Below are 15,613 nucleotides of genomic sequence, written 5' to 3'. Positions count from 1 at the left end.
GAACAGCCTCAGACTGGTCAGAAAATAAAACTGGTAAGAGCAACTACAGTTCTGAGGTGACAGTCCTCTCAGCATCTGCTACACACTGACAGCATCAAATCCTGCTTCTGTTTTCTCTACCAGCCCTGACTTTTGCTCTTGTCAACACCTGAAGCACAGCAGTGTTTGACCCAGACATGACAGCAGTTGTGTTCTGCTTCAGGGCAGGCTGAAAGCATTACAGCACTGACTGGACTGGTGTCTGTTTTGCATAGCTCACACTGAAGCCCATACAGGATCCACAGACTCAGCACTCTCGCTTATGGGACTTGACCCACTAGATGTTGTCAAAGATGTATGATATAGACTTTATTCTAAATACGGCGTTAGCCATCATTCTATTCTGAATCATGGCTGGGTTAAAAGGAGATACTGTTTCACCTAGGTATACACAAATGGGTGGTAAATCCTCCTGCAGTTTGCTTCCCTGCCTGCCGGCAGTACTTCAGAGCTTGTGCACATGGGATTGCAGCCCAGAGCTGCACAGCTCACAGAAGTCTCCTGGCCATCAGGCTGGATTACATTGTAACATCATTAAGTGAGGATTGAGACACGAATCACAGAAAGGAAGACAGCTGTCTAGCTCATTTTATTGCACACAGACTAATGGCTATAATTTATATAAGCAGACCTTAAACTGAAGCCTGGGCCTCCTTCTTCCAGTGTGAGTACTATGGTAATAATGATGCTTCCGACAAAAGCAGCGTGTTACAGGAGATGTGGAGGGTTTTCCCTTCTTTCAGCAGCCCACTGACTGCTCCTAATTAGTCCCTAGCACAACATTTTTGTCACTTGCTCATGAAGGGACTGTAAATTCCCTGAAGCCATGTTGAATCAGGATCCTGATTTTGGGAAGGAGGTGGGAGGGGGATTCTTTTTTTTCTGAAAAAAGAATCCTTTAATGATTAGTTTAATGATGCAGCTGTAATAAAGTTGCTGTTTTACTGAAAGGAGCTTTTTCAAAGATACTATAGACATTTCTGTATTTGTGGGGGCTTTCAAGAGCATGAGAGGAATATCGTTATTAAAAGCCCTTCTGTAGCCCATCAGTCTCCTGGCATTGCACAGGACATGAAAACAAGAACAGTTCCATCACAGAAAAGCTTTCACTCTAATAGATAGTTTTGTACAGGGGCAGGAAAACACAGACAGGATCCTGATGCTTTTGGAAGAAAGAGACAGCTATCAGCAATTCTCTGCAACAGAAATCTCTGCGGTGATGCCAGAAACCTTACATTTGTACAGATTGTCATGAGAAAGGTTTTATGTCCTAATTAACGGACTGTCAGCGTCACACAGTTTGTGCCCACACAAGATCAACAAAGATTTTCAATAGGGGCTGTTTTTCCACCAGTGCCATTTGGTAGAAGAAATCTAATTACCAATTGTTCTCATACAAGTCCAATACTGGAAAACAGTCTTCCTTGCAATTTAGTGTGTAACAAGTGTCAAAAGCACCTTTAGGCTGAGAAGTTGCACAATGTATCTGACTACATCATGCCAAGAGCAAACTTGTCAACATTCAGCCTCAACAAAGAGTTGCTGGGCTCACAAGCAGCTGTATTTACTGAACCCTGTAGTTTTGAACACCTTTCAGACTGTTTGATACATCCCAAGAGCATGATTTCTGTGCAAAATCTGCTTATTGGCAGATGGCCTCTATCCAGAAGCTGAGCAGATCACGTAGGGATCATCACCACTCCTGCTGATTTCTTCAGCATCTGGGCACTGACTTCCAGACAAAAGAAAATCCCAGGCAGCATTAAGAAGAAAAAGTGAAATTGGAAAGAATAGTTCTTATTGCCTTAAGTATTAGACACTTCACTCTGACTGAGATCCTGCCTCCCCAAAGCGATTATAACTACATCAAGACTTCATGGTTGGAACCTAAATAACTTGTCTGCAATCAGTGCCACCACTGCACCCATCAGTGCTTCGCACCTACCAAGGTCTGAACAAACTGCAGTTCAAATTGTTAGTATTTTAAAACCAGATTATTTTAAAAAGATTGCAAAATCACAGCCCCAAGATGCCAGAGTTCAAGAAGTGTTTGAACAAAGCTCTCAGATACAGGGTTTGAGTTTTGAGTGGTCCTGTGTTGAGCCAGGAGTTAGACTCAAAGATCTTTGTAGTACCTTCCAACTCAGCATGATCTATGGTTTGGTGATGCTGTGTAAATATAAATGGATGGCCGCTCCATGAGCTTTCACATCTCCATTCCACAAGCAGAACTCTAAGAATTCAGGCTCAGTATTTTCAGCTTTTATAGGAGGGGAAGGAAATAAAACTTTAATGTTTTCTTCTTCAGAGTGTACTAGCAGTCTGTATCATTTGGTAGACTCGTTTATTCAACTTATTGCCACCTACTGTTTTGATATACTGAGACAACAATGGTTTAATGGTTTCCTCTAAATGAAAAAACTAGATACTTTAAACAGATGAATATTCTGCTGGAGTGTCTGAAACTGAACAGCGTCAGATCAGTAACCTGGAGGTTAACAGTTTTTCTGATCCATCATCCCAAGAGAGAAATGCAGGAATTAAATACAGAATATGAATGATTAATAAAAAAGTTGAGAAGACGGTGATCTAGACATCTTTGAAATCAATAGTACACAGTTTTATCAGATGTTAACCTATATTAAATCACATTTTTAACAGATCCCTTTTACCATACTGAAGAATTCCAGTTTGCTTGTAGCATTAATTTTATGGCAAGAAGGATTCCTTGGATATTATATGCAGCCATAAACACTCATCAAAAAACAGTTTGTTATATGCCCTTGGAAGAAAAGTTGCAATTAACAAAAGCTTTTATACACAAGCCCATTTATTGAGACTTATTCTATAAACTGTATTCCTTAATGACAACAAATCTACAGTCTTTGTTATTTACTGAAGTAGTCTCTGCTCAGCTTCAGTCTCTAAACACAGGGTACTCTAAATGATGAGGGAAATTAGTGTAAAACTTCACTGGAGAAGGTTAAAGATCGCCCTGGATGAAAGGAAGGGTTTTCTGAGGCTTTCGGCTGCAGCTTTGCCTCCTTCTGACCCAGTCACACTTCCCCACTTGAAGCAGCTCTCCCTCAGATCCCCTGCCCCAGACAAGCCACAGCCGCGACAATTAATTTTAGATATCTCCTTGTATCATTTGGTAGACTCGTTTATTCTCATAAAAGCTCGTTTCACTGCGGAGCCTCTCTCGTTTCCGATCATTTAATTAACTGGAGAATTTTTTTTCCAGAACAATGCCTTTTGAATTTCTCTGCCCTGCGGTTCCGCCTCCCTCAGCGCAAAGGGAGCTGCCACGCATTAATCGGGGACCGGGCGTCCGCCGCTGCGCCCTCCCACGAACCCTGCGCGGCGGCGGCGGAGCGAGCCCAGATGTGGCCGTGGGAGCCCTGCCCGCGCTCGGCGGAAAGTTGTCGGAGACCGCCGCCCGGGCAGCCGCGGTGAGGAGCGGTGAGGAGCGGTGAGGAGCGGGCGCGGCCGCGCAGGGGGCGGGAGGCGGAGCGGGGCGGTGGCGCGCCCCTCCCCGGGACACCGAGGGCTCCGTCCCGCTGCCGCGGAAGTGGCGCGGCGAGGATGCGGCGGGGCCGAGAGGGGATAAAAGCCCCGGCAACAGCTCTGTGCCGCGGCTGATAGATAGTCTGTTGTTTTCTCTTCTCGTCCTTCGTCGGGCTGTGTGCCAGCCCCGGGCGGCGGCCAGTTCTGCCTGGGGAAGCGAAGCGCAGCGCAGCGGTGCCGCTGGCGCGCTCGGCGGCTCCGAACTTCCCCCAGCCGGCACGGCGGCAGAGTGCGAGAGGAGCGGAGCGGAGCATGCGGGGCTGGAAGCGGCAGGGCCGGCCCCGCTCTCCTCGGCTATGAGGCGACCGCCGGGCGCTCCAGGTAAATCGGCCCCAGCTTGGCAGAGGGCGGGCGAGGAGCTGCGGGGATGGAGCGCGGTCTGCGCTTGGGCGCTCCGTGGGCAGCGGCGGTCGAAACGCGGCCTCTCCCCGCTCGTCCCGCGGCTCCGCCGGGGAGCGGTGTTGAGTGCCCGGGGAGACGGGAGGAGAGTGGCGGTGCGGTGCTGGAAGGCGGCGTGGTCCCGGGTCCGCCGAAACTTTGCCCCCCGACTGATGGCTGCGGCCGGCACTGCCTTCGGGGCACTGTTGGGAGCCCCCATAGCGCGGAGAGAGGCTTCTCGGGAGCGTAGCCTGCCAGAGAAGCTGTTGGAGGCGGTGAGGATCCTACGCTGGGCAACTAAACTTTCGTAAGATCTGGCATTGCTTGGAGGCTGGTTGCTGCTGGTGTATTGGAGGCACCACTGTTTGTCACTGCCTTTTTCCTAATTATTTGATTATCTCCTTAGCAACTGAAGTCATTTGCAAGGTTGGAGCTAGGATGTATCTTAGTTTGCGAAGTAGGATGTCAAAAAGGAGGCATTGTTGTTTTGCTGAGAGAATTTCTCTCGTGCTCTTTTAAGAGGGAGAAGAGCTGCAGAGTGATTCCTTCATGCAGGCAGCAGTGCCATAGATGGATTGCTGCTGATAAGCCCAGCTCAGCTTCAGTGGTACATCACCCAGTTGTTCATCTGCATCTTAGCTTTCTTTAAGCCAACTGCATTTTCATGGGTGCAAAAAAAAAAATTAATCTGCCTTCAGAGAAATTCAGTCTTCAGTGAAAGATGAGTGGGAGAAATAGTTTTATGTAGGTGAAGTTAGTAGGACAAATCCATCTCTCCAACACTGCTGAGTTCTGGCCAGGTGCTGGCTACAGAGAACACTCAATTTGCCAGACTGACCTCGGGGTCAGCTTGCTGCAAAGGTGATGCAAGGCCATTTTTCATCACAGTTGGGTCTTGCACCAAGCACAATTTAAGCCAGTTCTGGGATTTAGTCCAGAATATCAATACATCGCCCAGATGTAGTTCACCAGCAGCCTCTGCTCTCAGATCCATCATGTCACTAAACCTCACGGATTATGATGGCTGGGTAATCCTGCTCTGCCCACTCAGAAATGCTGAACACAGCTGCAGAGGCAGCTTTGATGCAGGGAGTGCCTTCCCACCCTGGAGCGTTAAAAGCAGAATTCATCCTGGATGCTGAGAGAGGTGACAGCTTCCCCACCACGGGCACACACTAGGAGAGGAAGTTTGTGCAGACCTTTCTTGTAAGTGTAACATTTTAAAAGGTTAATTATGTATGATGCCATTAGTCTGTTTGCAATTATTAATATTTCTATCATGTACTGAAGCAGGATTTGTAAAGTTAGAATTAAAAGTATTAATAATTGTACTCGTATAATATTGTTACTGTTAATTAATAAAATCTCATTTTGACAGTCTGTTGGTTTTGTTTTTTTTTTTCCATATTTGTGATAAAAGTTTTTTTAAATGCCATAGGGGAAAAAAATAGACTGTGAAGAAACACTTCTAGCACCTGAGCCATCTCTGCTTCATTTCCACTGTTATTGTATTTAATTAATGCAGCTTTTATCCATCTGATACCTAGAGAGGGGAAAGGGGGAGAGCAGCTGTGTGGACCTTCAAGTGAGTGGGAAGTGCAGAGTTGGGTGAGTGGCTTGTGGGCTGACAAGGTAGGCAGATAGAGAGGAGATAGGACTGGGAACTGAATGTGACACAAGGAGAACACTTAGGAGATGTGGAAACAGTGTGGACTTTCTGGAGGGTAGACTGAAGTCTTCAGTATTGTTGTAGGGTTTGAATTCTCAAATCTATAACTCAACAGTACTTGTGTGGTATTGGCAGGCTGTTTATTTGCATTTTCACAGAGCAGAATGTGTCAGCCCACTGTAGAGCACAGATCAATCCATTTTAACATTGAAAAGACTGGTGGTAGTGTTTACAAAAGCATTCAATTGGCTTGTGATCTTCAGTCCCTTTCTCTACTTAAATTAAGAGACTTGTTTGAGGGGTTTTTTTTTTTGTGAATTTTTTTGTTTGTTTGTTTGTTTATTTGTTTTAGCAGAATCTTGAACTGAGAGAGTTACCTGGGTATATAAGTTTATTTGGAAGAAAAAGCAGTAAGCCTGGAGATAATTATAGGAAAAGAGAATGCTGATGCAGAGATAACCTAGAGAAAGCGGAAATTACTGTTTAGAGCATTAGTTGATTTTTGCAAAGATAACCGATAGTGAGGAAACGCACAGTGTTCAGCATTTTCTTTTTCCATAAGCAGATCTAGTTGCTTATTACTTCTAAAAACCTTAAAAAACATCAAAACCAAGAGCCAAATCCTCTAGGAGCTGATTTGTTGCAGTAAATTGAGCTGTTACTGGCAGTAGAGGATATTCCCTATGAAATGAGAATGTCTTGCATTTCTTCTCAAACAGTTAAGAACCATGCACCATTACTGCATAGATGATTCATCTCAGGAAATACTGTGTTTTTTTGGCAGTGAACTTAAAATATCACACTTAAACATCGCAAAGAAATTATTTCTTTGAAAAGAATTCAAGTCAAAACCCCTCAGCCATGCCCTTCACTCAAAAAAGTTACCCATTTCATTCAGAAATAAGGATGAAGTATTTAGCTGGAGCCTGCTGGCACATGTTAGCTTCTAGAATTTAATAGCAAATACGAAAACTGAGAAAATATGTAATATTGAAATTTGTGAAGTAGTACTTTTATAAGACCTGAAGTAATGTTACTGGGATGAAATAAAATGAAAATCTTAACATAAGGCTGATTGTAGGCCTTATTCTTCCTTGCCAATTAAAAGCTGTGTGTTACCAATCTTTACATTGTTCATGCAACCACTTTAAATGGATTCAAATTGTGATGTAGATTATGAATATTTATGTTTAGCATTCTTAGTTTTCCACCAGCCTGTGCGATTTGCACTGAAGTTGTGGAGAACACAAGTACTCCAAAAGGATGGAGCAAGTTACACCTCAGTAGTCTTACTCTCCCGAAGATCAAAGACCCTACTGAGGATGAAGTCACTGCACTGTGAATTGGGCTTGGCAGTGTACTCAAAATAACGTGGTTTGGCTTCTAGTATGTCAGTATGAGTATGGTGCTCGTAATTTGGTTTTGCCTTGCCAAGCAAGCTGTCATCCAAAACAGTTCTCATTTGGCAACTTTATTGAGCTTTGGAAATGGGCAAACAAATTTTCAGCCATTGCAGACTGGTTCTATTCCTTAGAACTCAAAGGTACAATGCTGATTTACACCAGCCCCAAAACTGCCTTTGGGCTATGGTTGTGAACTAGGTCAGAGTTTCTGCTGAGTGAGTTGTAAGTATGGACAGAAAAAAATAAGCAAGGCTATTTGGTGTATTAAGCATGGTAAGCCTTCCCAAAATGAGCATTGACCTGTACACTCCATTTGGAGTATCTCCAGGATTCCAGTTACATTCAATGTACAAGCTGATTTTGAAAGTGCCATTCATCATTTTGCAAGTGCAGTTCCATGCAGAACTAGACTGCAGTTGCTGCAAAATCTGGTATTCAAATATTAGCAGGAAAGCCAACCTATGCAACAACAGTCTTCCATTTTATGAATCCATTATAATTTAGTCTTTATTTATCTAGTTTTATGGTATATAATTTTCAGATATCTTGTTTCAAGCAATGTACTAACTGAATGAGCAGTTATTAAAATCTTTTTTCAGTGTTTCCATTGTGCCTCATGTACTACATCCAATAAACATGCACACAGGAGTACAGATATAGTTCCTGATCGTCATTTCTCTAATGATTTCATAGATCACTGCCTCTAGAAGAGCTTATATCTATCTATTAGTTTTTCTTTTCCATAAAAGACAGGCTAACTAGCAAAAACTTTTATGTTACGTGCTTAGGGCTCATTAAAAAATAGTTCCTCATGGTTCCTAACTTTTCACTGACAATTAGTTAGATACTCCAGTAGGACCTAAAATTGTAGAAGACTTTATAAATCTTGACAGTAAGCTTTTATTCATAAAATCATAGAATGGTTTGCGTTGGAAGGGACCTTTAAGATCACCTAGTTCCAACCCCCTGCTACAGGCAAGGACACCTTCTTCTAGACCAGGTTGCTCAAAGCCCCATCCAGCCTGGCCTTGAATGCTTCTAGAGAGGGGGAATCCACGATCTCACTGGGCAAACTGTTCCAGTGTCTCAATAGAAGTCTAATGAGTTGATTTATTTTCGCAATGTACCTGTGGTACAGCACTAACGTGCTGTAGTTAAGATCATGTTTCTACCTCCATTTTATACACAGTGAAGAAGGGAGGGGACCTTATAATCAAAAGTGCTAGGTAGAGTTATAACACTTAGAATCTCATCTCAACGCTTCTTCAGACCAGTCTTTCCTAAGTTTAGTATATAGAAGTTCATTATTTTTTCAGTCTCAAGATGGTGACAATAATGTATTCATGATTTTCTAACAGTCATCACTTCACATAATACACTGACATCACAGGAATTCTGTGGCAGAGACTTGGATATGTTCCAGTTCTCATGTACAGGCATTTACTTAGCCCTTTTCAATGTTCCTCAAATCCTATGCACAATGTGAGGAAAGTTTTTAGGGGGGAAATAAATATGAGTGATCATTAACTAAGAACTGTAATAAGAGTCTAAATTGGCACAGAAAACCTTAATTGTGACACTTCAATTTTTAAATACTTGACTTGGAAGTCCTGTTATTCTCTTAATATAGTTTTTGGGAATGCGAGCATTTAAACACATTGTATAAATTTTTATAGATTTTCATGAAGGGCGAACTCTCCCCTTCTGCTGCCTTCATATTTCTTCTTTTAATGAGTCATTAGAAGGTTCAACTCTCTGGATTCATAGCACATCTTCTACAATTTGGCTTATGAGTAGATGTCTTGTTGGCAGAAGACAGCACCTGCCAGCTTGGCAGAGGGTTAGAGAGGAGAGGGATAAGGAACTGAGAGGTGAGTAGAAATTAGTGCATTTCACATAAATTGACTGCATAGACAATCTTAGGTTCACAAGTAGCAAATGCAAATTCTCTGGAGAAGTGTGTTCCAAGATTTGCCTCTTGAAACATTTGCCTCTCTTATTCTCAATCCTCCTCATGTCCTTTATCCCTTTCCTATCTACTCTTGTCTTATCTGCTTTACAGGACTTCTGCGTGCTCATGGCTTCTTAACTACTGAATCCTAGTTGCTTCATTAGTTACAATAATGATGCTCCACTGGCAGAATCCTTCTTTCCTGATTTTACCCTTCCTTCCCTGTGCATTTTTTACCTTCCTTTTCCCCTTAACTCCTTCTTTGGCTGCATCTCTACATTAGTCCTCCACACTTTAGATCTTAACACTTCTATCCTTTCTTCACCCACCTCCCCTCGTCAATAGAGTACAACTTCTCCTTTTATTCTGCTCCTCTCCACTTGATTTCCATTTGTTTCTCCCTGCTGCCCACAGGCAGCCTCCCATCTCCCAGCTCTGGGACACAGCCACAATCAGCAGCACAGAGCAGATGTTGGTGGGGTTGTCCTCCTCATACTGTACCAACGGGTGGGTGAGATCAGAGAAATGAGAACAAGTTCGGTATGTGGGAGTTGAATACCACATTTGATCTATGAAAGGGTGGGGATAATCAATGCATATTGATTCACCTGGGAATTTGGTGGCAAACTCTGAACAGGTATCCAGGGAGAGCAAGAGTGAACAGAAATGTTAATTACTCTGCTAATTATGTGTAGATTTTCCTAGGAGATGGCCAAAAAAAAAATCAAAAACCATATACTTTGGCACAGAACCACTACCCTGTCAAATTTTGAGTCCCTGCTTCAAGTTGTAGTGACACTAAAATATTCTCAAAAAAGAGTATGGTAGATTTTGTTCTTAATACTTAAATATGAGCAAAATATTTTTCCCTTTAATGACTTCAGTGAAACAGTTGAGTCATCCTAACCGAAAGTTCCCCAGACTTCTGCTTGAGGTGGGCACCAGCGTGGAAAATTTTTCTCCTCTACAATTATTTTGGTTAATGTAAAAGCAACAGAATGTGAAACATTCCTGTTGGATGTGGTGGTGGTTTCACCCTGGTGGCAGCTAATTTCCACCACACTGTTCTTTCCTCCTCAAAAGGAAGATGAGGACAACATACAATGGAAAAAGCTCAAGGGTTTAGATAAGGGAGATCAGTCCCCATTTACCATCACGGATACAGCAGACTCAGTGTAGGGAGATCAATATAATTCATTGCCTGTTGCTGACAGACTAGAGCAGTGAGTACTAAAAACCACCTGAAAATATCTTCCATCCCCATCTATCCTTTTCTGCTTCCTCCCCCAGTACAGGGGAACAGGGAATGGGGGCTGCTGTCAGCCCATGATGCTTCATCTCTGCCTCTCCTCTGCTCCACGTGTCCTCCCACAGATGCCATCCTGCCCAAACTGATCCCATGCGGGTTTCCCATGGACTGCAGCTCTCCCAGCTCTGCTCACTGAGGCCATCATTGAAGCCCAGTTCTACCAAAACCTTGCCACGTAAACCCAATGCAGTCATCTTGTATGTCTTTAAAAACAGGCTGATGCTACCTGTACGATGCATTACTGAACATGGAATTTGGGTTCTTTAAAGACACTTAATGCTGAGTATTCAAAATTTCATTCTCTGATTGGGAAGAAACACATGTTGCAACTACACTTTGCTAGGCAAGAAAATATTTTTTTATAAAGGGTTTTGTTGTTGTTGTGGTTGGTTGGTTGGTTGGTTGGTTTTTATTCTGCATCCATTGTTTTCTGTCTGGGTTGATTTGGAAATACCTGGGGGATACCATTGCCCAGTTATGTTCCACAGATAAACATTCCTGATTTTAAATTGTCAGAAATTGCATTCCTTGGTTCAAGACTGAAGACTGGTTGCATTTTATGAAAAAAAAAAAAAAAAAACAAAAAAACAACCTGTAATACAAATTACAAGTAAGTGCTGAATTTCATATTTACAAAAAAACAACACTAAGATTACAACAGCTAGATTTTGTAACTAAGCATATGAAACTCTAATAATTAATTAAGAATTAAGAATTTACTGAGAAGACATGCACAAGAAATTAGGCAGGGTATGAATCTTAAAGGTTAACATGCTGTACCTCTGTATTCTTCCTTTGTGCACAGCTAACAGCACGTACAATCTGTGGCAAGGAGTACTGGGAGCCAGCTAAGAGCCAGCGACAATGTCTTTAAACTGCTGGGCACTTCATACTCGACTTGGAGCCTGTAAGGTGAACTGCAGAGCACTGGCATGCCTCTTGGTCTTTGCAGTGAGTGTCAGTGGCAGTGCCCCAGGGATGTGTCCAACAGCCTGCATCTGTGCCAGCGATATCGTAAGCTGCACCAATAAGAACCTCTCTCGGGTGCCAGGAAATCTCTATAGAAGTATGAAAAGGCTGGATCTGAGTTATAACAGAATTGGATTCTTAGAGCCTGAATGGGTCCCAGTGCTGTTTGAGAAGCTGAACACTTTAATAATCAATCATAACAGCATTAGCAGCATTATCACTGGAAGCTTTTCCACAACCCCAAACCTGAAGTACCTAGACTTGTCGTCCAACAGCCTGAAGACACTGGGCAGCCCTGTATTTCAGGAGCTGGGGGCCCTGGAAGTTCTTCTGCTTTACAACAATCAGATAACGCATATAGAGTCTTCAGCCTTTGGAGGACTGTACAAATTACAGAAACTGTATTTAAGCTATAACTTGCTCTTGCATTTCCCATTGGACCTGTTTGTTGGAAAGCACAAGCTGACAGAACTCCTATTGCTGGACATTTCCTTTAATCACATCCAGTCGATACCTATTCAGCGCCTGAGTTCAGTGCCAGCCAAACACCTTAGCGGAGTTTATCTTCACGGCAACCCATTTCATTGTGACTGCACACTGCACTCTATGCTCATCTTCTGGTATCAAAGGCACTTCAGCTCTGTGGTGGACTTCAAAAGTGAGTACACCTGTTTATTGCGATCTGATCCAAGAGGTTACAACAAACAGCCTTTACTGCATGACAACTTTCTCAACTGCTCTGAAAGCACCATCAACAGCTCTTTTCAAGCCTTTGGATTTATTCATGATGCCCAGGTGGGTGACAGGCTGATCGTTCACTGTGACAGCAGAATCAGCGATGCAGGCACACACTTCGTTTGGGTTAGTCCAGAGAATAAATTGCTGGAGCCAGACATGGAGACCAACAAATTTAGGGTGTTTCATAATGGGAGCCTGGAGATAATTGATGCCCAGCTAGAGGACTCTGGGCTGTACTCCTGCACTGCAATAAATAAGAAAAGACTATTAAATGAAACCATAGAGGTTAGAATAAATGTCAGCAATTTCACAGTTAACAGGCCTCATGCTCATGAAGCATTTAATACAGCTTTTACCACCCTTGCTGCCTGCGTAGCCAGTATTGTTTTAGTACTGCTTTATCTCTACCTGACCCCCTGTCCGTGTCAATGTAAGACAAAGAGGAGGAAGAGGAAGCTGAACCAAAGCAGTGCCCACACATCCATACTGAACTCCACACCGCCCCAAGAGCTGCCTGCTGATGAGAAGAAGGCCAGCACTGGCAAACGAGTGGTTTTTCTGGAACCCGTACATGAACCAAAACACAGTCAGAACGGGAAAGTAAAACTGTTTCCTAATGACAATGTCATTGCTGAGAGTATCTTAAAAACTACTCGAACAAAATCCGACTCTGATTCTGTCAACTCTGTGTTCTCAGATACACCTTTCATGCCATCAACTTAGTTTGCTGCCTGTATTTGTATTGTGCCGTTACATTTCTGAATACCTCCTTTGCTTGTAGCAACTATCAGGAAAAAGAAATAAAGAGAGAAAATGTTTTAAAAAAAGCATCTATTGTCTGTTCTTGAGCTTCGACTCCTCTGTTTGTGAGTACAAGTGACACCTTGCTTGAGAAAAGCCAACAGGATGACATTGACATGAGTATTTTCAGTGCAATCCTAGGCTTGCCTATTAATCTCTGGGACACACGCAGCCATCTCTCATCCACAGTTAGTGCTGCTTCCAGTGCATACAGTCTCGGAGCAGAGGCTGACCCCACACAAGGCTCACAGTTGTTCTGAGCATCCTGCTCATCTACAGGGACCACATAAGCAAACTTAGGTGGCTATGGAGGAAAGTGTGTAGCTTTCCTCAAGTTCCTCTTACAGGCCCACTTTAAAATCATTGAGGAAATGTGTTTTCCAAGACTGATCTGAACAAAAAGATTAGACTTGCTCTCAGGATGCCTAGCAGTACAGGATAAATATTTATGGCCGTCACCATATTTGCCAATAACTGTTTGAAACCCTTAAGGGGAGGGGATGTTGTATTCATTTTACTTACAACTTAATCGAGGAATTACTCATGAAAACTGCTTATATTGGTTTTTAAATATATGCATGAAAAAACTGGTGAAAGTTAACTTGCTATATTTTAGTTGTATTAGTAGAGGAATAAAAGTTGTCAGTTATTAGAACTCAAGCTAATCATCAGGAACTCATTAAGCTGTGATAACCTGATTGCTTGTTATCAGTTGTCCTATCCCACACTGCTCACAGTATGCATGATGTCACATACGGTGAACAAGCTTGCCACTGTCCCCAGGGCTCCTGCTTCATCTTAGGGGTGGATCACTACTGCTTAGAGATAATTTCGCAATGTGAGGGTAGAATCTCATTTTATTTCTTCATTGTGCAGCTTTCCATCAATTTCACAAAATTTGCTTCCCTGATTATTTATTTATTTTACTGAAGGAGGAAATGCACTCTTTTGATACATTTCTTTATATTACAGAATAATTTTCTCACAGTGAATTCAGAAAGTGTGGTTTTTCTCTAGACTTGGCCCTGTCTTATATGTACTGCTTCTCTCCTTGCCCAGATGCATCACTGCCAAAGTTTATGAACCCAGTAAAATTATCCCAGGTTGATCATGCAGCATTGGTTATGTGAAGTGTTATGTTATTGTAAAGAATATACTGTTATCATTGCAATTTCCATTTTTTATTTAAAGTTTGCTTACCTTCAGACTGGGCAGGACTTTGCCTGTTTTTCTCACATTGAATGCTGCCAACTTCAAAGGAGTTTTACAAAGAATTACAGCTTGCTAAAGAAAATTGGAGTGTATCTGACTCATTATGACTTTGGGGAATGTACTGAAGTGGAAAAGGATGAACAAAATCAGTCAAAGGACCATATGACATGGCAACTGTAATTTATTCTTCTGACACTTACCATAATATTCACTTGCATTTTTTGTGATTTCTTTTGAGAGGCGTGTCATCATGCTCAAGCTTACATTCATCCTAGCCAAAGCTATTAACAATTGATTTGTTATGGAGAAGTCCTGTGTAGCTAATTGTCTGAAAGCAAGCAGGCTGGAAAACAGTTTAGATCAGGAAATGTTATTGCTGTGATGTGCACAATGTACGTGGAAGTAAAGAACTGCAAGAGATTTTGATTCAGCTATTCAGGGAAAAGTAAGATGGAAATTCCTTTTCCAGGAGCAGAATAATGTGTATTTAGAAGAGAAAGATCATCATGGTTTGGGTCTTTTACTTATGCATTTATTTACGTAAATTTAAAACAGCTTCTGCTATTGAGTAGTGTTTTTTATCTGCTTATGGGCATTAACACAAAATCAGAAAGTTTACATGTAAGGTCTGATGTAAAAAAACATTGATTATCTTCACTGAAATCAGAGATATAGTTTGGCCATCTGTTGATGAGGGAAAGTCCTGACTTTTAAGACCCTGTCTCCTTCTCAAGATTCTTTATTGTGAAGACTTTAATTAAGCTGCATGATCTGCTGCTGTGCTCTCCAATTCGTGCAAAGAGGGGACCATGGGACAGGGCTGAAACTATGAAGAGACAGAGCAGGAAACTGAGGCAAATATTCCTAGGGAAAGCTGAGCATATCAGTTACAGCTCTGGGCAGATGTTATGATCTGTTGTCATACATAACATTAATTGACCCGGATTTCTGTGTTTACAAGAGCTCTGATGGTCAATTCCAAGTTGGCCTGGAAAAGCAAGCAGCCTGGTGCCTGTGTGGCTGCCTGCCAGCTCTGCTTCTCTCCTCTGCGGCTGGGCTGGGCATATGACCGCTCCCCCACTCATGTGACAGTGACACTGCCTTGAACTAACGCAGCTTTTAGAAACTCCAGATAATCTTAAAAATAAAATAAAATTTAAAAAAAAAAAAAAAGGAGAGATCCCAAGAGCATCAGGTTTTGTGGGATCAGAGCAATGCTGCCAGATGACTGGAGCAGCTGAGTGTTGATCTGGGCAGTGGGTATTTGCTCTCATTAATTGGCTGTATTTCAGTGACTGCTTCACAGTGCTCAGAGTTGCAATTGTGAATATGAGCAAGGTGGTAAAACTGAAGCCTTTGGAGAAGCTGTCCTACCACCTTGCCTTCCCCATTAGTCCTTGTCTTGGTTTTCATGTCACAGCTTCCAGCAAACACCAAAGAGCTGAAGGACATTTTTAATGCAGGGTGAGATCACTTCTGCAAGGTGTTGAGTGCTCCTCCTGACCTCAGTAAGGCTAAGTATCTGATGGTGACCACCTCACAAAATGTAATGAATGTCTGCCCCTCAACTGTATGTA

General features: G+C 42.5%; 1 protein-coding gene across 6 annotated transcripts; it reads left to right on the top strand.

Annotated features, from left to right (window-relative positions):
* Positions 1-3,341: 3,341 nt before the first annotated feature.
* Positions 3,342-15,185, top strand: AMIGO2 (adhesion molecule with Ig like domain 2). 6 transcript variants are annotated; one of them, XM_048947831.1, is made up of 3 exons: positions 3,342-3,491; positions 3,732-3,927; positions 11,122-15,185. In XM_048947831.1, the coding sequence occupies exon 3, from the start codon at positions 11,181-11,183 to the stop codon at positions 12,744-12,746; it is 1,566 nt and encodes a 521-aa protein (XP_048803788.1). In that variant the 5' UTR covers positions 3,342-3,491; positions 3,732-3,927; positions 11,122-11,180; the 3' UTR covers positions 12,747-15,185. The 6 variants fall into 6 exon arrangements, with proteins under 6 accessions (XP_048803788.1, XP_048803779.1, XP_048803769.1 ...); XM_048947822.1 differs by having other exon boundaries at positions 3,342-3,501; XM_048947812.1 differs by having other exon boundaries at positions 3,342-3,511.
* The last annotated feature ends 428 nt before the right edge of the window (positions 15,186-15,613 follow it).

This window comes from Lagopus muta, chromosome 1, assembly GCF_023343835.1.
Source record: "Lagopus muta isolate bLagMut1 chromosome 1, bLagMut1 primary, whole genome shotgun sequence".
In the NCBI taxonomy this organism is placed as follows: Eukaryota; Metazoa; Chordata; class Aves; order Galliformes; family Phasianidae; genus Lagopus; species Lagopus muta.
Note: the sequence above shows the minus strand (reverse complement) of the source record. Positions and strands in the feature narration are given on the sequence as shown.

Bases quoted from the DNA above. Each gene is read 5' to 3' on its own strand.
- AMIGO2 (XM_048947831.1), top strand. From the start codon at position 11,181: ATGTCTTTAAACTGCTGGGCACTTCATACTCGACTTGGAGCCTGTAAG.